Source organism: Perna viridis, chromosome 13, assembly GCF_037379345.1.
Source record: "Perna viridis isolate PV_CMFRI_1.1 ecotype Kerala chromosome 13, ASM3737934v1, whole genome shotgun sequence".
Lineage (NCBI taxonomy): Eukaryota > Metazoa > Mollusca > Bivalvia > Mytilida > Mytilidae > Perna > Perna viridis.
In genome coordinates this window covers 18,178,747-18,203,756 of record NC_142457.1, presented here as the reverse complement: position 1 = coordinate 18,203,756, position 25,010 = coordinate 18,178,747, and the positions used below count along the sequence as shown (strand labels likewise).

At 33.7% G+C, this 25,010-nt stretch overlaps 1 protein-coding gene across 1 annotated transcript; it reads right to left on the bottom strand.

Moving 5' to 3' along the window:
• Nucleotides 1-10,317: 10,317 nt before the first annotated feature.
• Nucleotides 10,318-23,994, bottom strand: LOC148599817 (chitin synthase chs-2-like). Its single transcript, XM_088557373.1, is given in 11 exon segments — nucleotides 10,318-11,145; nucleotides 12,302-12,538; nucleotides 13,433-13,597; nucleotides 13,977-14,166; nucleotides 14,716-14,923; nucleotides 17,111-17,305; nucleotides 17,693-17,900; nucleotides 18,462-18,615; nucleotides 19,804-19,903; nucleotides 22,346-22,431; nucleotides 22,940-23,994. Coding segments are annotated over 11 exon segments (2,457 nt in total). The 5' UTR covers nucleotides 23,089-23,994; the 3' UTR covers nucleotides 10,318-10,380.
• Between the last annotated feature and the right edge of the window lie 1,016 nt (nucleotides 23,995-25,010).

The window sequence follows — 25,010 nt, the reverse complement described above, 5'->3', positions numbered from 1 at the left end:
CCACCAATATCAAGATCTCGGGTTGAAAAAGAAGGGCAATTAACAAGGCCATGTTTTAATATTTGTAAATTTTCATTGTAAAGTAATAGGGAAATATTGATTCATAATTTTCTGTCAATGCTTGAGAAAAAAGAAGAGAAAATATGGCTAAAATTTGGAAAATTATTTTTTTCCAAATTATCCGACCCCATCCCCTTTTCCTATAGTATTAAAAAAGATTAGTGCCTAACCTGGATACAGTGTTGGACTTAAGTTTTCCTTGGGTTGTAAAAGAAGTCGTCAAATATTATCATTTTTAATATAAAAAGCGAATTTGAAAGAAGCTAAAAAATGATCTAAGGGAGGTAATTCAAGGAAATTTTCACTTCACATCAAATCAAAGTACTCATGTACTGCATCAATTTATATCGATCGTTTGAATTTTTACGCCTCAGACAATCGTAAAATTTCGAAAATATGGTATAAAAGAAAAGTTTGGGGAACGATTTCAAACGTATCTTAACACTGACAAACTTATTATTCTAAATGGTTATTATCATATTGATATCTTTGATTTATTTTTAAATTAATCATTCTGACTACGACGGGCATTTAAAAAAACGCACACACCAAAATTCACAATGCATCGTTGCAGTGCACTAGTTTGCGTCATATTTGGGTTTGATGCCGGTTTACATAAAACACCTTGATAAATGAACACAAGCTCTTTGAAGTATTGCATATTGTAACTGAACTACAAGACGTAATACCACCATTTCATGTCTCCATTACTTTCTATATTAAATTCAGCTATTTGTAAGGCTCATAGTACATTTTATATGAGTGCAGATGGTGCTGCAGGGGTTTCATTATGACGGGCATACCTTTGAGTTGCTCATAAAAGTAGACATAAGAGGATGAAAAACTATGACGCGTTGAACAAATCTGTTTTCACCACGCAGATCATTCATCATTGAAATAAACATGTCCTAATATGCATGTCCCTCTCAACTAGCTACATTTCTCAGTTGTTACGCTTTATAGCCCTAGTGCTACAAGTTATCGCATAGACACCTATGTGTCATGTAAAAGTGCTTAGTTTCTCGGCACCTAGTTCCAGAGACACATGCATTAGATTGATTATTTATAAAGCAATATCACCCCTCCCCCCCACCCCCCCCCCCACACACACTGACATAATTTGCGGGAAATGCATTTCGAAATTCCTATGCCATCGTCTTAGCAAAGTTTTATTTTTATTTGTCATATCCGGGCTTCTGGTGTCACGAGGCGGTAACCCGATACAATGGGTGAAACATCAGGATGGTTTCAGGGGGTTATACGACCCATTTGTTGAAAGACTGGGAAAATGAGCGGCCCATAATAGCCTGGAACAGGACGTGTATTCCCTGCCTGGAACCTCTTTCTTTATACAAGTTTCTTGTTCGGAACCACTGCCACATTTTTTGTAAATACTTAGTGTGTTGATCCGCCAGGGCCTGCATGAAATCTATGAAAACAGCTCTTCCAATTGGTACTCAGCATACCTCTTTATATTTCATTTCTATGAACGATGCCTATTTATGATCTCGCAGGGTTTTCATTTCTAGTTGAAGTTCAAAAGGTTTATTATGCGTTTACAAGGATTTATATATTTAACACCTTGGCGTCTTTAACTAAAAATAAATCATTTATAGGCAATTTGAATATATCGACAGTGGACGATTGGTTTATTCGGGTAAACGCAAAGAAATAAACAGGTACTGATAAGAGGTTAGATGTCAACTACTTTTAATTGAATCATTGTCAAATCAAACCAAATTAATCAGAAATTTAGTTACTAGAAAAAAAAGGGCTAGGCTTGTCTTAAAAAAGAGGGTTAAGCTGGCCTTAAAAAAGAGGGTTAGGCTGGTCTAAAAAAAGAGGGTTAGGCTGGTGTTAAAAAAGGAGGGTCAGGCTGGTGTTAAAAAAAGGAGGGTTAGGCTGATCCTGAAATAAAAAAAAGAGCGTAAGACTAGTCTAAAAAAAGGTTTGGCTGGTCTTAAAAAAGAGGGTCTAAATATATTTTAGAATACTCAAGAGGTCAATCTGGTCTTACGTTTGTCTGTAGAAAGGGTGAGTCGAAATCCATTCTGGAAGATTGAAGAGAAGAAATTCTATGGTAGATCTTAAGTTGCTAAATATACCGATGATGATAAATTGCCACAATCTCAAACAGCCCCATGCACATAGTACTGGAAGATGATATATACACAGTCAAGATGAACATGGAACAATTGAGATGAAAGCAGACTTTGATTCCATGTGACAAATTCTTCAACGCCACTAAAGATACAAATGTCCTGAAAAAGAAGAACAAGAATAAGAACGCTGTAATTCCATGCATAAAATCTGTAACAAGTGAAAGAAGGACTTAATATCTAATACTAAACACTGTGATCAGTGAACTAATGACCTTAATATTTAACATAGAACACTAATAAATTACGTTGAAATTTTGAGTTTTACATCTAGAACACTTAAACCTGTCTTAACTGAACCTGAATAACCTGAATACCTGTCTATAACAGACACTTTTTAATATAAAGAACCTTAGTGAGTGCGCTAATATACCCCACACATCCACAAATATGACTCTCAAATTATAGAGTAATCAAGGGAACTAAGGTTATAGCGGTAATCAAAAGAATGTAATTCAGGGACAAAGACCAGACATGGAAAACAGACATACACAACAAAGAACATAAAGTAACTAATATCATACATACAAAGTAACAAAAGCAAATGAGCGACTCAGACTCCACTAAAAACTAGGAGCATGGACCAGGTGCACCGGTAGGGTAAGTGTACTCTGCTTTTCTAGAAACGCCCGCCGAGTTGCTCATAAAAAGTCAAGTCCGGGGTAGACAAACGAGGAAAGGAAAACTATAACCCGTTGAATAAATCAGTTTTCATGGAGCAGATGGATACACCATAACGATCCACGAGTTCATGATGACGACCACAAAAGTATTTGAAAAGAAAAGAACGTTCAGGGGCCTTAGTTCATAGAAAATCTCAACATAACATAAACTTGATCTGTAATTTATCATGATACATTGTAAACACACATACCAAAACATCAGCTCAATATCTGAGAGTTTTGAGAAAACAAGTCCTGAAAACTGTTGATTTTAAAGAAATTGCTAATTCTAAGGCCTGTAATTTTGGTGAAAGTCAGCGGAGCAGAACAAAATCTACAGATACTCATCATGGTAGACTTACATACCAAATGCCAGCTTAATATCTGTAAGCATTTAGAAAAAAAAGTCCCAAAGACTTTTATTTTTGAAAATTTGCTCAGTCCAAGGCAAGTAATTTCGGTAAAAATCAGCAAAACAAAACGTAAACATTATCTTTTTATCATGATGGTAGTCTAACATACAAAAAATCAGCTTAATATCTGCAAGTGTTTAGAAAACAAAAGTCTAAAAGACTGACAGGTAAAAATATCATACCCTTCACAACTTCGTTGCGTATCAATATCATCATATCTGCTTAACTGTACCAAACAACTGTCTATAAGGAACTAATTTTGAAGTCTAAATTCTGTTTATACACTAAACTAATTAACAAGAGGTATAAAGACTACCTCCAAACTCAACGTAACACAGACAGACAGACTAGCATGAGATGCACATGACTAATTAAAAAGATGTATTAAAACTACATTCAAACCTAACATGTAACAGACAGACAGACTGCCATGAGATCATTGTACACACTTGACCAATTAATCAAATGTATATAAAAAAAAAGCAACCTACAAACAATAAGTGTGACAGACAGACACAGAGCTCAAGCTACCTAAGAAAAACAGGGAGAAGTGGGGATGAACAGGGAGAAGTGAATGTGTACGCGCATCTTTTACTAATGCTTTTTTGAATTACACGTGTTATATGTTACTACATGCACACAATATTTGCGATCATTTTCTTATATTCATTTTCTTTTATTGAAATAAATTACTTTTTAAGCTACATATGTAAGTAACTAAATATTTTGGACAAAATAAAATCAGCCTGAATGATCGACTGTATCATATTAATGAATTTCTAATCTATACCTCTACTCCTTACCTCTAATCTATACCTCTACTCCTTACCAAATTTATAATCTACCTGTATACCTCTAACCCTTACCAAATTTATAATCTACATGTATACCTCTAACCCATTACCAAATTTATAATCTACATGTATACCTCTAACCCTTACCAAATTTATAATCTACATGTATACCTCTTACCCTTACCAAATTTATAATCTACATGTATACCTCTTACCCTTACCAAATTTATAATCTACATGTATACCTCTAACCCTTACCAAATTTATTACAGCAAAATTAATAATGATTGAGCAAAGCAAAGCTTCTTGCATTGCAGTACTGCCCTACTTTTTTTGGTCTTTTTAGCAGCTCTGGAATAGAAAATTTCAGGCAGTGACATTCCGTTGGAATTTTCATTTTGTTGTTTTTTTCCTGATCCCACTTAACCCTTAATGATTACTTGTTCAAAATATCCAGTCTCTTTATGTAAGTTGATCAAGAGTATTAATACTCATGTAAAAAAAATATTCTTTACGAAACGCTTCAGGTCTGTTTCTTCCGATAAATTTAACTTCAGTCCAAAAGAACCTGCATGACAAATTTGCATGTATCGTAACGAAATGTGAACGATAAAACATGAATTATTGTAGGCTGAAACAAAGAATGGTCATTCCGTATCCTGTCTTAAACGTTTGAAACATTTGTTTGTTTGTTTGTTGGGGTTTAACGTCCGAGCAGCAATATTTCAGCAATATTCTGATGATAAACATGAAATTGATGATAAAATAAACATGAAATGATGATGAAATAAAAAAAGAGATGGGACACAAGGAAAATGGGGTCGACAAATTTTGATTGCCACTGGAAATAGGGAGAGATGGGTAGGGTCGGGCAATTTAGCCTCCTGTGGCGGAGCCATATGGTTCCTACTCCGGGAGAATACCATAGTAGGGTTCTTTAACGTGCAAGGAATGTGGCATCTTTCCCAACACGGTGCACCACTATGGTTTGCGGTCAGGTGTTCCGTATTATAGCCTGACAACACGCCAGGGGTACCCCATTTCACCACCTGGGGCACACATCCCAGTTGCTCTGTGGGCAGAGCGCCCTAGCTCCCGGCTAGGATTTTGAGCACTTTTTAGTCGCATTTTACGACAAGCTTAGCGCTGCAGGCCTATTCCTTTAACACCCGGACCTGCACGGGGCAACGTTTGAAACAAAACGCTGATTAAAATACTTGCTTGTAACTGAAAATTCGATAGATTTCAAATTTTTTTTACAATTTTTTTTTGTCTCGAACGGGCGCCATTTTTGTTTGAATTGTTAACTGATGGGTACTGTCTAAAATGTGTAACATGTGTAACCCGTATCTGTACCAACTTTTCCCCGTACCCAAATGATGTTTTGCTAAAGTATTCATTCTTACGGTACGTTAAGGACTGAAAATTGCATGAAATGTGGAAAAGTCCGTTTCAATTCATTTCTAATCAAGAAAATGATGAATATTTGTTCTAATATTTCTTGTTTAAACGGTTTTCTGAAGTCAAAAGGGCTAAAATGTGTACGGTTTTCTAAAATCATTAAGAGTTTAAAACTTTACTTTGAAACTTTGGATAAAGTTTTGAAAGGTTTGGTATTGTTTAAAAAAAAAGTGATTGAGGTTGAATTCTGTAGCGTATCTAGCGTCAATCCCCATACCAGCAATGAATGGATACAATCTTATCCAGAATGAAAAACAAAGTCTCTTATACAGTCTGGTGCGATTTTATTTTAACACCAATGAAAATTTTGATAATATCATGATGTTCTAATGTAAAATATGCAATAAAATTGTACAGATAACAAAAATACCGGACTCTGATTTTGGGAATGGGAATTTCCGGTTACCCATTTTAGATCTCTTGAAAATAGAAAATCGAATAAAAATCTTTTTTTTTCGACAAACATTTAAACAAATATTAAATCTAGCCTAACCAGCATATTATTTTGTAAATACTTACCAACTTTTAGTTGGAAATATCATGTAATAATGACGAAATTGACAAAATAGTATTTGGGTACGGGGAAAAGTTGGTACGGGTACGGGTTACACATTTTAGATCATACCTATCGAAAAAGAGATAACTCTGGTCAAAATACAACTAAAAGACGGAGTAAAACCCGATCACGGGTGATGTCTGAAAATAAGAGGGCAACTCCATTTTGCTTTTGGTGTCGTCTGAGGCGAAGTGAGCGACTCCAGGGCGACTATTTTGCATGAATCACCCAGTAGCATGAGCCCTAAGACAGACTGACATGATACCACTATTTACATTCAACTATAAACCTGAGGCATCAACATACCACCAAACCTAACATGCAACCGACATAAAACCAAACTGACATGAAATCACTGACTGACAGACACGAGATCACTATACATACTTGACAAATTAACAAGAGCCATAGAGCTATAATAATATAAAGTGTGACAGACGGACAGACAGACAGACTTTAAATCACTATACATACTTGACAAATTAACAAGAACCATAGAGGTATAATAACCTAAAGTGCGACAGACAGACAGACACGAGATCACTATGCATACTTGACAAAATAACAAAAGCCATAGAGGTATAATAACCTTAGGTAAAACAGATAGACAGACACGAGACCACTACATGCACTTGACAAATTAACAAGAGTCATAGCGGTATAATAACCTAAGATACAACAGACAGGCAGACAGACAGACACGAGATCACTATACATACTTGACAAATTAACAAGAGCCATAGAGCTATAATAATATAAAGTGTGACAGACGGACAGACAGACAAACAAGAAATCACTATACATACTTGACAAATTAACAAGAGCCATAGAGGTATAATAACCTAACGTGCGACAGACAGACAGACACGAGATCACTATGCATACTTGACAAAATAACAAGAGCCATAGAGGTATAATAACCTAAGGTAAAACAGACAGACAGACCGACACGAGACCACTATATGCACTTGACAAATTAACAAGAGTCATAGCGGTATAATAACCTAAGAAACAACAGACAGACAGACAGACATGAGATCACTATACACACTTGACAAATTAACAAGAGCTATAGAGGTATAAAAACTAAATGGACCTCCAAAAATAACAGATCTCTCTGAAAATTTCTGCACATGCAAAATTTATCATGCTGAACTACACCAACAAATTTGACCTAAACCTGATTGACATCAGAATCTTGGTCTCAAAGGAAAAGATTTAAAAAAAGAGTAACATACAGCAGAGGAGGAAGACGAATGATGACAAATGCCATGTGATGACATAAGCTCACATGATCAAGGTAAGCTAAAAATATGTCCTTTTCAGGCAAATATCATACCAAATTTTGTTTGGAAACCATACAACAAAAAGATTTCAAGAAGTGAGCAGATGGTAATACCCACCACAACAATGGCATAACTGATCTGACAAGAAGCTGCAATGTTAGAAATGCTGACCGGTTCAAGAAAAGTCATTTCCATGGTGAAAAGGTACTAGTTTTGTAAGTTCATCAGATGAAGACATAATACCATTACTCTGCTGAAAATAGACGATTCATTGTTTTTATATTCTAAATATAAAAATTGAATTCATTTGCAACAGAGCGTTAAGGTAAAACTATTTGGTTTGTTGTTATATAAACAGTTGATATGATCAATGGAATTTATTAAATCATTTCATAATAGTATGTTTTCCGAATTATGTAAATTTCACATGTCAGTACATGTATTCGCATGAATCACGCAAAAAGTTAAAACATCTGAAATCTGCTGGTTAATCTTAAATAATATGTCGCTGAAGAAAGTCTTCTTTTAATATACACATACATTGATGGCGCGTATAATGAAAAAACAAATAATGCATTACTTTATGTATGATAAGATTTCAAAATGAGAAAACAATAACTCAATGCTGTTGTGATTTATAAGGTTTTTAAATGATACACATGGCGGCAAACACTAAAGAAGCGTGAACAAGCTAGGAATTTTTAGGGTCGATATACCAGTCCATATAATTCCATTTCACCCTACGTCCAATTAACTATTTGCTTTATCATACTTTTCCTGTATAGCCTACAATGCATCTTCGTCTTACGAGGCAAATCTGCCAGACGACATTTTTGTTTTGATCAAATAACGGGATCGAATCCTGAACGAGACTGTCAATGAAAATAAGCCACGCACACCGGTCCAATATCATTTCCAGTCGGTCAATATAGCATTTTATGGACTGATGCAGTTTAATACGGAAAAAGACATATAATTTCTTAAAGGTATCATATTATTTTGTAACAAATAATTGAAGTGTAATGATTATATTGTAGTCTTAAGCTTTCGATTTACACCAAAGAAACAGGTGTAATTTAAGCGAAGAATGGTATCCCGAACGTTTCAGCCCCCTGCTGTATTAAATTCTCTCCTCAGCATTAGATGGCTGATTTTCAAAATACGTTATTTCGCAAGAACTTTTGGAATTAAAATTGTGAGAGAATGAATCGAAAAGGGTCTTATTATTTTTACCCTTTTTCCAACTACTCCATGCATGATTTCATACTGTGCCTGATATTTTATAAAACATATTATTTGGCTGTTAGTTTTAGAAAGGCGCCCATAATTTGTACTAAAACTCAGTAATATGTTTTTCAGTAATGACCTAACTGCATTGTACTACCTAAGAGGGCTGGATGCAGCGTCTAGAGTGAGTTTGGAACGTCAGACGCTGTTCGGAGCTTGAAATATCCATATATAAATGATGCAAATGTCAATATTTTGTACATCTAATAAAGACATCGATTAACAATCACCAAAGAAAATCTTACATGTTAATTTTCAGTTCATTCAAGGATATTATAACTCAATTTACCAAAATGATATAAAATATCTTGTCTATTTGTCATGTCTCCCTAATTCATGATGACACACAATAACTTCAAGAAAAACTACATAAATTTGACACTAAAATTCACAATTGGACAAATTGTATGAGTATTAATGTTTATTTTTTTAATTTGAAAACTTTATCGGGAAACGAAAGATGATTGATATCAGCCTTCGTTCCTGTTGAAACACTGTTAAGTTCGGACCAAGGGAATCGTTTCATACCAATTCATGGTAAACAAACCTTATTTCGTGAGTTCCTAAAGTAATTTTTATACTGTAAACCTGTCTAAATCAAAGACTTTTATAATGTGCCACTTCAAGTTTATATTGCTAAACTCCACAAACATATCCTTAATCTTTAATCCGCGTACAAATTTTTGGTTGGTCTGCAAAAAGGATAAAATAACGATAAAAGAGTTAAAGCTCAATTAAGGAGGTAGACCTAGTAGACCTAGGTACATTATTCTTGAAATCAGTGATATGTTTGTATCATATTCAATTTCATCGAAGCCTCTCAAGATTTCCTTCATAGGAAACAGGATGAAATCAATCCAAGTTACTTTGATGTTTGCATGAGATTAATGTAAAATAGTGAATACAAACGTTCCAATGATTTCTTAGAGTTCTGTCCCTTACCCTAGATCTACCTCCTTAATTTATTTATTTATTTATTTAGAGAATTTACCGTGTAATGACAAATATTTATGCAAATCAGAACATTAAACCAATCGACCAGAGGAATCAAAATCATATGATCAAAATTCACAAGAACTGGCTCTCCAACCAAAAGTAAATCTTTATCAATGTAATGTAAGGTGAGCCATACGTGTCAAAAAACCCACCTATAAAAGCTATAGAACAAGTCTTTTTTTTTTCATTCGTTTGTTGCACGTTAATGAGGTAGACCTATGGTAAGGGGCACACTTTAACACATCATTGGAACATTTGTATCCAGCATTTAATATCAATTTCATGAAAGCATCAAAGTTACTTGGATTGATTTCATTCTGTTTTAAATGAAAGCTTGATAGGCTTTGGTGAACTTGAATATGATAAAAACATAACACTGATTTCAAGTTATGTCCCTTACCCTAGGTCTGCATCCTTAAGATTAAATTTTACTGATTGTTCATTGAATTGTCATGTTGCAAAATTTGATTTGTCGTTAGATTTTCCCCGAAATACAGATCTGTTTACAGAAATGACTATAGTTATGTCAATATGTTGCGTATGTATATCGTAAAAGAGTCGCTTTTCGGTGGGTTTACCTCAACATGAATCATCTCTCCAATGGAAATAGCTTAATCTTACATGGATTGGCATTAAAAACTGGTAAATATTAACGTATATTTCAAACAAAGAACCATGAAGTTTCGTAAACAGGTAATTTCATGATTTATGCTCTTGTTTCTGAAATAAGTTGTTGTAGTGCAGCATATGAATTTCGGATGGCCCTTTTTTCTTCATATCTTTTAATATTCAGTTCTCTGAACATATTGTGCCATTGATATCCACTGCCGTCTCTTGGGCCCTCAACCCTGTCAAACATTATTCTCCTCAAATTGTCTCTAACAATGTCATCGAGGGTTTTATGTGAACCTCCGTGTCTTGCGTCCATAATTTTACGCATCTCCTTCCGTTTCCTATTGTTAAATGCAAAAGCATAGTCATCAGTGTTGGTTGAAGTCTGAGAGCGTAAAGTCGAAGATGATTCACACCTTTGTAAAATTTCAAATGATATCATAAGTTCTAGAAACTCGCTTTGTTGATTATAAAATGAAGTGGAAGCTGCAACATGTATCAAAGTTGAAATTCTATGCCATATCAGACCTAAAAACTGGACTACAAGTAAAATTCCGAAAACAACTGTAAAAGTTATCGATATAGGTTCTATCGCAAATGAACTTCTGGAACAGCCAACTAAAATTGTCAATGAGCCTGCGTAAGCGGAAGCTTGAGTTAGCGCGTACACAAGCGTAACAAGGAATGTATGTAGTAAAAAGAAGAAAAGACAACACTTATTTCTTAGTGCAACTAGATCATCTTGAATTCGCTTTTCTTTTGCTTTATCTTTATCCAATGGTTTAAGGTATTTTTCAATCAATGTTTGCCAAAAAAGTTCTTCTTTCTGAGGCAAAACATTGAGTCTTCTCTCGAAATGCTTTTAGTCGGACAGCAGATACCAAACAGGTAAATTTCAATATACTAGTCTCAGATAGAGTGTTAGTCGGTGCAGAAAGCCAAATTGGGCGATATTAAAATTTCATTACGATACCAATACAAAACATTTCCTTTCAACTACATTATGGCTTGAATATCAGCTAAATTATTCACTTCAGTATTTTTACATAGTCAATAGAGGAAAACATACAAGCAAGTTATCTTAAATTTGAATATTTAAAAAAAATGTATTTTTGAAGGAAAAAATCGTACTAAAGATCAAAGGAGGACAAGCAGTGTCGAATTGACCACCAGAAAAACAAGCAATGACGATGCACAACGAAACGACAAACAAAGAGCACAATTAGGAAAACAAAGAACAAACCAACGACCAGGGGGAGACTCACAGGTATCAATTCTACGAATGAATTTGTCATTTTTTTCTTTTTCCCCGAGTATGTGATGTTTATATGATATTTCCTTCTTTTCCTATCTTCTTTATTAGTTATCATATGTTTACTCAATACTACAGTACAGGTATGAGGTAAGTTCCCGTTTGACGGTGTATGGGGTGATTAGGAATAGGATTGTTCTGCTTTTACAGTTGACACGTCAGTATTTTTCCTGATATAAACTGTTCACTGCTTTTATCAAGAATAACAAGGATTTCACAGGGTTGTGAAATATTTTAAGACTATTCACGCTTAGAAAATATTAGTAGAAAAGAATGATGGGTCAGTATCCTTCTCATTTTTGAGATGTAAGCATTTGAAATTTTGCCGGGAAAAAGATTATTACAAACCCCGAAAAAATATTAAGGATTTTATATAATCTTCCCAAATGACATTTTAAGATATGTTTAATGAAAATATAAAGAGAAAAGTGGGGGTAATTTGGCAAAACATTTAATGCTATGAAATGGATAAGTCCGAAAATCCGTCAAAAATGGCTTAAAATTATCAGCGAACTTCCTGAAATGGGTTCAATTGAGAAATCAGCTTAAAAATAGTAATATGCAAAATCTGCATACTTTACCCAAAAAATGCATCAAATGTTGAACAATTTAGTAATATTAAATTTGTTATTAACTTTTAAGAAAAATGAAGAGGGTGTTGGAACAATGGTGTATGAGCAGATAAATGGAAAATTAATATCACTAAAAAGCTATACCTAAAAAACTTTCCAACTGCTAAAGTGTATCCAGTGTCCTTTGTATCTGGCTTTCTTACTTCCTTGTCATTATACTGGTGTTTAACTGAAATGTCCTCTGTTTATACTTCTCTGGTTCCCCATGATACGACATGAAGATTTCCGAGAGAGTAAAGCATTAACAACATTGACATAGAAGGGATACAGAGCAGATATAGAATACCATGGATGATATTAGATGCCTCCTATAATCAAAATTTGAAAACACTTAAAATATACAACCAAGCATTCTGTATCGCGGGTCATTTTCGCGAGGTTGTAATCTTGGCGTATTTAAGCAGTAGTCTTGCATTAAGCCTGATTGACAAGGAATTTCCCTTAAATGTTGTAGACAAAAATGTCTCATCTTTATTCAAATTCTGAACACTAATTATACTGTTATTTTAGTAGATTTCTAGATGTAAAGCTGTTATATAACTTGAAAAAGAAAACAAGTAAATAAAAGATGGCCGAAGCAGTATTTTTTGTTGTTGTTCTTTTTATTTATATTCTTTACATTTCATTCAGAAAATTACACATGGCACGCAATTTCAATTTTCGATACAGTTTTCGAACGCCACTAAGTTATCAGTATTTGGCCAATCGGGAAACTGTATTGCGATCAGAAGACTTGCGTCTCCATGGAAGAGCGTCTTTAAAGTCAAAGGGTAAAAAGCGAAGGAAAAATATAAATTTGAATAGAATATGGAATTAATGGTCTAATGAACAGAAGTTGAACTACAGCAAATTATTGTTCCATACTTTTTTTCGGTATTCAAGTTTTACAACTTACAATCTGATCTTTCTTCCCCCTCGGTTTTCTGTTATGTCCCTCAGCACATGCAACATAACGGAAAAAACGGGATCGATGCGAGGTCGGCCATATAGTAGATTACACAACTCACGGACAATCGAAGTACAATTAAAAACGAATGGTAGTTTTTTTTTTTTTTTTTTTTTTTTGTAAATTAAAGAGACTTTTAAGTTCGGACGGAAGGACTTGCTAACATTTCCTACCATGATTTGTCCGTTACGTAAGATGGATATACAATAATTGTTCAGATTATAGTAAAAGAAATCATGATGTGTAGTGTGTTTACCTTAGGATGAAGTATCGCTGATAAAATAAATATGCCAACAACAAAACACAGAAATGTTGTAGTGGTCGAGCAGAATCCGTCCTCAGCCGCTACTTTAAGTATTCCAACTAAGACCAGTATCATAGCAATGGAGTATACAGCCGACAAAATGCCGGCAAATAACAACTGAAAACAATTCATATATTTTAGGTACCCGATTGTATTTTTATTTAATGCAACATTGTTTACACGTGATACACTAATATACAAACAAAATACTCGAAATACATGAAGATATTGTGATTCGAATGGTACATGATGTTTTTTTGATCAATAATTGTCTCTCGGTCTATAGTTGTTTTAGCGAGGAAGATTCGAAACCACATTACTCTTTTTATTTAGTTTTTTTTCCCAAAACTATTTTGCCAGCGGAGTGATATTTCGTAAATAATTAACTAATTATGAGATCTTCGGATAAAATAGTATAGAACAAATCCTCCCTTTCCTACTTATTTTTCACGTCAAAATTTTATCGAATTAGACTGGTTCCTAAAATCTAATGTACCTGTATATGCGTCTTCACAAATAAACATGACAGTAAGAAAAGACCAACAGGAATGATGTTTAAAGTAAGAGATAGCCAAGCTGGAATGGACGGGAATGCAGTGATGATCGCTCCGACTATCATTAGGAATATTGTCCCAGGAGTCAACAGAGAGGAAATGAAGAAAAACAATTGGTACAACATATACAGCCTGTAAATTAATACAATGAAATCTGTATAAACCGAACCCATTTTACACTTTAGATTTGACTTAGTATACCAAGGTTCAAAATACATTCTCTGGTTAATATTAAGGATCTACAATGGTCTCTGAATTAGATGGTTATTCAGGATTCGGCAGGTGCGGGATGAAAGTTTTTTTTATGTCGTTTTGGTGTTCTGTAACACTATGTAATATTTTTTATATTTCTGTCAAGTGGCATATGGGTTTAAAATGTATGGTATGACAATATTTCATAAAGCGACAATGAAACTACACCAACAAAGTGACAAATTATAAGCAAAGAGCATGTAAGTGTAATAGATTGGGCTCATTCAACTGAAGGGTTCATTCTCTTTCAATAAGTCGCTCTTTAAATTATCGATTACGGTGGGGTGGACTTTACCATACTACAGTACACTGAAAGGATATTAACGAGGAATTATCATGAAAATAGAATTCATTAAATAAGACGAAATTTGCAGACTAAAACACAACTATAGGGGAAAAAATCACATGATGGTATAACGTGAAACGGACCTAGAAATACTTATATTCTCTTTCACTATTTGTCTCCAGTTCATCAAAAGGTCAAGGATGTTCCCCATTGTAGACGGAGACCAACGACGACGTTGGTTATAAAACTCATAAAAACCCTCTGGGGCAAACGTGTACGAATCACTCTCAGCGCAGTACTCTACTCTGTAGCCATCCTTCAGAAGCAAGGTACAAAGCCATCTGTCTTCACCTAAAAGAGTTATCAATAAGGAAACCAGTATTTTAGCGGATTCAAAAGAATGTAATCCAGGGACAAAGACCAGATATAGAAAACAGACATACACAACAAAGAATATAGAGTAACTAAAATCATACATACAAAGTAACAAAAGCAAATGAGCAACTCGGACTCTGGGAGCATGGACTAAAGTTTTCATTAAATTTATAATCGCCATATCGGGAGATGTAAGATTTATTTTATCCTCTACCGGAAGAAGAAAAAAAGAATACAAAATAACCAAAATAATACGTACAAAGTTACAAAAGTTAATGAACAACTTGGACCCACTAAAAACTGGGAGCATGGACCAGTAGACGAAAGAGGAAAGGGAAACTATAACACGTTGAACAAATCAGTTTCCATGATGCACCGTAACGATCCACGAGATCACGATGACGACCATAAAACTACTGTGGTGATGATTTCAATCTTGTAGCAATATAACCCTGTTCAAAAAGTCTAATTGTAAAATGTCTAGCGCGGTATAAAAAGTATACGAGCTGTGACATAACCTATGAGTTGTAATATGAAAACGCCGTAAGCAGGTGCTGTATTGTTGTTGCAACAGATGAAAGGAAAGTTGACAATACGAAATGAAGTCATCGCAATCGTCGTATAGTTTGGTCAATAGCTTTCTTTTACCATCGATCCTAAAGTGTAGGTCAAGGTATGAGGCTAACTTCACATTTTTATCTCAAGTTCTTTAGGGTCGGTGCGTTGTATAAAATCCCCAAGACCATCATTGTTTAACGATTGTACATCATCTATATGGCGAAAACTGAGATAAAAAAAAAACAAGTAGCATTCTGACAATGGATAAAGCATCATATTTTTTTCTTAATTTGGTCCTATTTTAAGATATATTCAATGCATCCAGAAAACATGATATTATTTTACTGATTATATAGGGGAAATCAAAGTACAATTTTCTGCCATTTTATTAGAAAATATTTTAACCATATTTGACCTTTGATGTTGTTTTTGGAGATCATAAAATGTCATTACATAAATTCTTATATAATGTAATTAAATTTCTGCGCTTTTATAAATCTATGTACCACACGTTATACACGTTATACACATTTTGCTTGGTTCGCATCATTATTCATTTAATGTCCTGTAACGCTCATTTGACTGATAAAGGTGTCTGCTTATAGTATATTTTGTCCAGTGTCGATTGTCATATATTTAATTTTGTTTAGAGGCAATGTTTCCAATTTAACTTTGGGGTTTAGAGTAATTCAATATAATACTTCTTTTTCTTTTTGTATTTGCTTATTTCAAACATACAAGAATACATATTGGGGTACAACTATGATTTTTTAAGAGGCTGTCCATGTAAAAATCAGACAGATCGTATGATATTAGTAACCCAGGGTAAATTTTATTCCACTGAATTTTTTGTCCAAATGTAGTGTTTATATCATATGTATGTCAAACAACACAATGATTTCTTTAAATCGACACTGAATTACTTAGAAAATAGTTTTAAAGTTCCTTAAGAAAGCAACCTTTTTTCACAAAATGAAAAGTGATCTCCCTTTGTAAATAAATCAAGATACTTTCTATATAATTTATTCCTCTTTAACCGTTGCAGTTAATCAAAAACCAACATTCGACTTTAAGACAGGATGTATATGAGATATAAAATGGGTTATTTTTTTAAACACAATTTGTAATGTGCCATCCACTGCCTGTTTTTTTTTGGTTAGACACCATATTAAATAAAAAAACGTTTTTTGTACAGTCAGATTAATTACAGTTTCAACCAACTGTATGTCTCCCAATGTGAGCCAGTTATGCTCCTCTACATGCTGGTCTTTTTCTACTTCCAATGAGGCAGTCCATAAAAACAAGGTTAAATATGATATTTTCTCTACATGTTGGTCTTTTTCTACCTCCAGTGAGGCAGTCCATAAAAACAAGGTTAAGTATGATATTTTCTCTACATGCTGGTCTTTTTCTACCTCCAGTGAGGCAGACCATCAAAACAAGGTTAAATATGATATTTTTGCAGAAGCTGTTTTTTAGGTATGAGTATCGCTTTAGATTTATTTCCAAGATTCAAGGATTCAAAGAAAGAAAAGTAACTTTGATGTGTTTTGCCTAGACTTGTTCACATGTCAGTGGACTCCATAAATATCTAGTTAATCTCACCTTGATCGTACTGTATGAAGTGTCTTGCAGCTGTTGCTTTTGTTGTGTACGTTTTAAGAACACCAATTAATGCTGAGCCCCGAAAAAGACTGAAACATCCAGGGCTACACAGGACACATCCGGTCACGTACTCCGTTGCTTTCTGCAGCCAATGACTGATAGCGTATTCAAATTTCTGATACCATACCATCGGTCCTTTAACAAATTTTATGTTTAACTGTAGTAAAACTCATGTATAATTTTTTTTGATTATTTTTAGAAATTGTTTGTAAAATTTGGATTTATAAATTCCGAAATGTCATCTTTTTTTCTATACGCAAAGAATTTTCTAAAACACGCAAATTCATCCACCGTAATGAAGTTCAGAGAGAGCTTTCTAATGTTCTTAATTTGCCTTTTTTTTCAATTTAACTTATAGAGTGTTCAGCTAACGTTTCAAAATTTTGGGGACTAAAATTAAACTCTAAAGCATGCATAAATAAAAGATGAATGGAAGGTTGATGCCATTGTCTGTTACCTTTTTCATGCACCGTGTTTTTTTTTATCATTAAACACAATGTAATTACTATTACATCTAATTACCATTCCCGATTGGATGGATTCTTCCGCATGCAGCTCCTACACATGGATTTTTCTTCATACGCCTGACAAGATGCATCACTGCTTCCGGTTTGAAATCCACGTCGCCATCAAGTGCCAAGTATGTACTGCTAGCTTTGTCAATCGCCCCGCTGATGTTATGTTCGATTTCCTTGAGGTTGTATCCAAGAAAATAGTACATGTACATTACCTAAAGGAGAAGTTCAATCTTTTTTTATTCGAAAATTCCGATCCGATGGTTGGATCGTTGTCGGGATTGTGCACTATATTGGAAAGAATGTTTTATCAATGAGAACTTTTGTAAATTTGGTAAGTCATCAAAAATTTATTTCAGTTTTAAGTAAGAAACCTTTTAATGTTAGTTTTTTTTAGAATCAGCCTAAATGGGAAATATACGAAGCATGCAACCATGCAAAACTTATCGATATAACATTGCCAATATAGTTTCAGTCAAGTACGCGTCCTTTTTTTTTTTTTTTTTTTTTTTTTGCAAATAGTCAAATTAAACTTTCAAAATGATTCTTCCCTGATATTTACACAGACTTACACTTAAATATGAAAAAAAGACTTCAGTTACGTCGTTACTTTTGAAAGTAAAACATCGACCATTATGGATTAGTCGACAATTTATGACCACGTTAGAATCAGTTTACTTGCTAATTCTACACTCTGGAATACCAAATAGGTTGTCTTACAAAAAGACTTGTTGAATATGTCTTCATATTGTACTATACTACTTGGCTGTTTTTACCTGGCTCCACCTTTTTCTATGTCTGATCTTTGATTTGTCTTTCAGATGAACAACCAATGAGTTTCCTCCTAACATCTCCCATTTGAGGCGACCTCCATATGGAGTTTTCGTTACTTCGCATTTCCCTAGTTCAACTGCCATGCAATGGATTGCACTAAAATATTTTACATTTATACTATATTTATTCTTTTAAGTTATTCATAATTCGTGTGTATGTTTAGTGGTTTCACATTCGTGGGTGCAAAACTATCATGCAAGAAACATATGATTTTTGCATCTTTAAATGCTGGGGGACAGAGTCATCAAACAGATATCTTCGCTAATTGAACTAATGGTATTAAAATAATATGTGTAAGGTCGCAACTGAATCATGACTTTAAATGTCCACTGTTAAGAACACTACGGTCGATTAACATACAATCATCAACGTAAAATTAATCGTAAGGAAAGACGCTATAACTGACAATTAAGCAATTTTACACCTACGACTGTAAAATCGACTACATCAACTCGAAATTAAAACCCATGAGTATTTTACTTTAATGGTTCGGTTCATGACATCGTCGGTGTCTGATTAAAACTAATTATGACCGATATCTAACCCCTGATTCATATCCGGTTAATGACAGCATCAGTGTCTGGTAAAAGTAATTATGACCAATGTCTAACCCCTGATACATGTTCGATTACTTTATCATTCGAGGAAGAGTAATCAAGGGAACCAATATTTTGCAGAAATCTAAAAGTCTGTGTTGTTAAGGCAAGCTCTGGCATAACGTATGAATTGTGATATGAAAACTCAATACGCAGGTGCTAAAGGAATATTGCAACAGATGAAAGGAAAGTTGTTGACAATTATGAATAATCACGTTTGTCGAAAAGTTTGGTCAATAGAACAGAATGAAGAATGAAAACAACAAAGCAAACATTGTCTTATTTGTTACCTGTTTCTCAAGACGGTCTGTCAGAAACATCAAAAACGAATAACTAAAGACGTTCCTATAGTCGCCGTTTGGACTACAGAACTTTTTTTTATACATGCTTTAATTTTGTGTTAGGGTTATACACGGTGAATATTTTGAGATTCTAATATGACGTGCTCTTTAGACCGCAATCGTTCTAAGAAAGTGATGAACATATTAAATACGTCATAGACTCTATCTTTTCAACAATATGAAGAAACTAGTCCAATTAGAATCGAAATAAATCACGGAAACTCCATTTTATCATTATTTTTACCACAGGCTGGCCGTTATGTTACCCTTCGCTTATCACCTGCTTATCACTTGAGGTAAAACAGTGAAACAAATGGAGTTTCCGAGGTTTATTTTTTATTTGTTACCTGGCTGCTTTATTAATGACACCGATGAGTGTTTTAACGTAATTATTGACATCTGCACCTTCTTTTCCAGCTTCGAACGCGACATCAAAGAAAATATGTGCTGGAAACAAAATTCCTTATTAGCATCAAATATTAAAAATAATGTGTCTACCATTAGCTACTCTTTCATTTAGCATGCCTGTTTTTCAGAAGTATATTACAACACGTTCATTACCTCAAGTGATAGCCATGGTTGCAAATAAAATGTTTTACAGGTCCGTGTTAAGAAATAAAATAATTAGTATGAAACACATGCAGAAGTGCCACGCATACGAATCATATAGTTGGTAACGTATGATAATCTCATAAAACGAGCATGATATGAAAAAACATTTACATTCAATTATCGCATATTAATCACAAGTTTAATTTTTTCACAGCCTATTATCAAATGTATCATAGCAAAAAAAAAAACAAACCTGGAGGACTGTTATAATTCCAGACTTTATACATATTCGCGTAAAATAAAAAGTGGGGATCGATTCAAAAATGTTTAATATCTTGGTGTTCGCTTTACCATATGCATTGCCTATTTAAAATTGAAACGGATATTTTATTCATGTCAAAGTGAACTCAATAGCAATGAATACATTTTGTCAGTGATTAGTGATTTGTTACTAATATCACTGTTTAAACATGATTGTATGTGCTAACAATTATATTGATAGTCTCTTAGGTTAAAGCTTTCAGATATGATGATTGATTATGCTACGGTTACCCCATCATGGAACTAGGACTTGTCAAAAAGTGTGGTTTGTTGATTCAGACTATCAATAAAGAAACTATTCAGTGAAATATTCTTACAATGATTAAGATATCTATATTGTTGTTTAAAACGTCAGATTATATCTTAGAACTTCTAAAATTTGGTTATACAGTCCTTGAACCGATCCGCACAACGGTTTGATGGATCGATGACCGTTGACTGATTGGTCGTTGACCGATTGATAACCGATGACCGATCTGATCGCAGTTTTGTTATGTAAAATGAAAGATGATCTGTTAAAAATAAAACAAATGTAAAATAAAAGTAAAAATTGACGTTTAAATTTATTGCATTATATAAATATGATTAAAATTGACAAAGAGAACACCGGAAACCGTAAAATAAATTGACCGCTCTGTGTTCACTTGATGTGATCAACGGTTTAATACATCGGTTTGACGGATCGATGACTGATCGGAAACTGATTGGTCATCGATGACCTATCGCAATTTTTGTTGCACGGATCGGTAAAGGTACTGTAAAATTGAATGATATAAAAGTCAAGGAACTCTACAGTCCTAAAAAAAACTCATTTCAATTAAAGACCTATTGTTATTAAAACAATTTAATTGAAAACAACTAAAAGTTCTTTGTCAGCAAAAACGACTTACATATTTTTTATTATTATTGACTTAATATGAAAATAGTTATAATTTCCTTGGAAACCAACAATTCTTAAGTGTTAGGTTAGAATTATTGAAGCGGTATGGGGTATAAGTGTGTCAATCAGTCATTATAGTAACTTGGAATCCAAAGTGGCTATCAAAATAATCATAAACACATTAAAGCAGTGATATTTAATACCAATAATAATAATAATACAATATACTGGTTAAATGAGTGATAACTTGCACTTGCACTTCCTCTTTCCAATATTTTGTCGACTTTGGGATATCAAGGCAGAGTAGTTAGCATCTATGCTTAACAGTATGACTGAAACATAACTATCGTCATAATAAATGCCAAAAAACATTGTGTATAGTTTATGTGTGATACAAATGACCATTTTCTTCAAACTGGGGCAGATTTTAGTCTTCTTTGAAATACGGTATTTGAAAACAGAAATAGCCCATTACAAAAAATATGAAATCCACAAATTCCCCTTTTTGTGAAAGGTCATTGTTGCCAACATGCAAATTATAAAATAAGCGCCTGAAATGAGCAGAATACATCAAAAATAAAAACCATATTATCTATAACGTCTTTTCAAAATCGTTTATATGCTAAACATTAGCATTTAGAGTTGGTTCATATTGAGGAATTTTTTTTAGATGGGTTGCCAAATTTTCACCTAATTAGACTTGAAAAAGTTCATGTATTTATTACATGGGCTTATTCCATTCGAAAGCTTGTATAGTTGTATACAAAAAATCTTGTTTTGTCTCGTATGAAGAAAAAAATGGCAATAACGGGTGATGTAAAAGAAGATCAAAAATGTTGAAAATTTCCTTCATTACCATTTTATAAAATGGTAATATCACCAAAAAAATGCGGTAACATGTAGGGTTATGGAATAAAATGAAAAATACATGATGAAACCTATATATATTTAGTGTCTTTACATGTGATGTCCAAGGATGACTTAAACGCTTGAAAAATTGAGTCACAGGAATCTTTGTTTCGATAATGGGTGGTATAAAGGTTCCTGAAAATCACCATGAAGTTGAGGATGCTTCATGGACCCTTCCATCCCATTGACTACAAGGCTTACACCCCTTTTATTGTAAATATGTATACCTTCAAAATCATAATCGATGGCATCCTTTTCTTGGGACTCCACCCTTGTTCTTAATGTTTTCAAAGCGTGTTGATGTTTATCTATGCTATATAACAGTATATGAAATACTCAAATAACATATTTTACTTATTCATATATAATAAGATAATATATGATGATATTCTACCCTAAACACTAAAATGGTGTTCTTGTTGATATAAAAGTCTCTATAAAATTCTATTTCGATAAGATATTACATGACATGAAACGTTATATGTCAAGACTCAAAACTATCAATACTATAAACTCCAATAATACTGTCGTTTCTTAAATGTTCCATGTATTGTTTATTCTATGGATTTTCTCTAAGTATTTAACTCCAGTATTGCCGCTTCTTTTTATAATGTTTTGGAAAGAAGAAGCTGTACTATTATGTTTTGTTTACTTATTTCTTCTTTGCTTTTACCTTAATTTCGTAGCTTGAGCAGTGCGATGCCAAATATCTGAATTTCTTCAATTTCGTATTTACTGTAGTGTAGAAACGAAGTCATTTATTTCCTAAGATAATCTAAGTTTGATTAATATGTTATACCTTCGCAATTCAAATAACTAACCGGAAAAGTGATTTCAGCAATTGTGTCATTTCCTTTTCTGTTTCGTGCCACATGGTTGCGCATGCGTAGATAATTGGTACCGGTTGTTGAGGTTGAGCTGCATCGTCGCTTTGATTTATATCCTCTCGGCCGTGGACGTATATATACATGTTAAAATGACAAAAAAATGAAAGCTCATTTATACAAGTTTAAAAATCAACAAAAATAGAGTTCAGGTATTTTCTAGAGAATTAATCTGATTTGAAACATGATTTCTGATAAATTGGTTATCTTTGACCAAAACAAGTTATTATGTGTAACTTGCTTTGGCGTTATGATGTCATAAAACGTTTTACCGCACTTTGCTACCAAATAATCCCAAACCAAAAAATAAATTATCAGAAAATGGCACGGAAAAACGTCAATATTTGAATTAGAATCCATTAGAAATTAAATTAGAAGGAATGTTTCCAATTTTTGAACATGTTTAATGACATTATCTTGTTTGCGGTAGTAAACACTTATTAACCGCGAAGTGTTCTATAAAATAGTGTTTATTTATTCACTTGTATTATGATCAAGGGTTAGATCGCATCATTTTTATTTAATCGTGATATCACTGGGTTTATTATACAGTGGTCTCAATTTGCTATATCGTGACATTCCACTTTTTATATTATGCCGTAATCTAAGCGTTGATTATATCATAATCTCACAATTTTATTATATAAGAGCTCACCATCTTGACTAGATTATGAATTCACAAATCTTGATTATAAAGTGATCTTAACTTGTAAAGTGGATGGTAAAAAGTGATGGGGTGTCCATCCTACTTTCCTTTACACAGGGGGACCATCTATTATCTGTTACTCTATGATACTTATGGTATGTTCCAATGTGCACCCGTTGTTTAGGATTCCGATCCAAAAAATAATTTTGTGGTTTCACCAAGCAAAACATAGACTTTGTCAATTATGAATATAGATACATGGAGGAGGCATCTCTCACCAGCTACTGCTCTTACACAACTTAATGGAATAAGATGAAATTTTCACAGAATCTTTACGACATGTTCCATTGTGCACTTTGTATTTTAGATTTCGACCCGAATTAATTTTGAGACTTACATAACAAACAAAATATGCACTTGGCAATTTGTGATTATGGGAACATGAGGGCCACCTCTCACCCGTTATATATCCTCTACCACCTCTAATTACATCAATATGAACTTGGGGAGTGGTGTATCAAGTTTGTCAGCATTACTCACAGTACCTCCTTGATTAGACCATGACCTCACCGTTGATTATATCATGATACCACGGAAACACAAGAACGATTAAACAAACGAATGTGCGGTCATCGTTCGGGAACAAAATCCCGACAGTTTATCAACAAGATCTTTCAACCCTCTTTATTAAAGTTGGTATTCTTGAACAAAATTACCATCCAACAGACAGACCCATCCTAAATAAAAAAAACTATCATAGGGAAAGAGAGGAATACTGGATACGCGGACTAGGTACTGCAATACCTTACTGGTGCAATGACAAGATTAAAAGTATAGGAAACCTTTCAAGCCTATATAACAATACCATAAATGTGATGAATTCATTAGACAAAAATTCAAGACGGAAAATGAATGTCAATCACCAATATACGTCACCTAAGATACATGGTATCTCCATGAATGGTCTTCTTCCTTTCATATAAAAACCACTTGAACTTCATCACATTCAAACTAAACTCTTTTCTATACCTCTCACTCTATTTCACTCCCTTTACAAAACAAATCTTGAGACTCCTGTTTCTGAACCTACCCTATCATCATACAGACTGGTAGCCATCATTTTGGATACTGGTTTCCACAGACTCTTTAAACCAGTTTTTGAAAAGGGTCAAGAAGAAGAAAAACGATCATTTCTTCCACTACTGTTTGTCAACAAAGGTATAGATGCAATTAATTTGGCTAACATCCTCCATCACAAACACGTTACCAACAATATTCGCTCATATTCAATGGAAAAATCCATATCAATTATTACATATTCCTATACATCACCTATTGCATAAAAAAATTCAATTTTTGAAG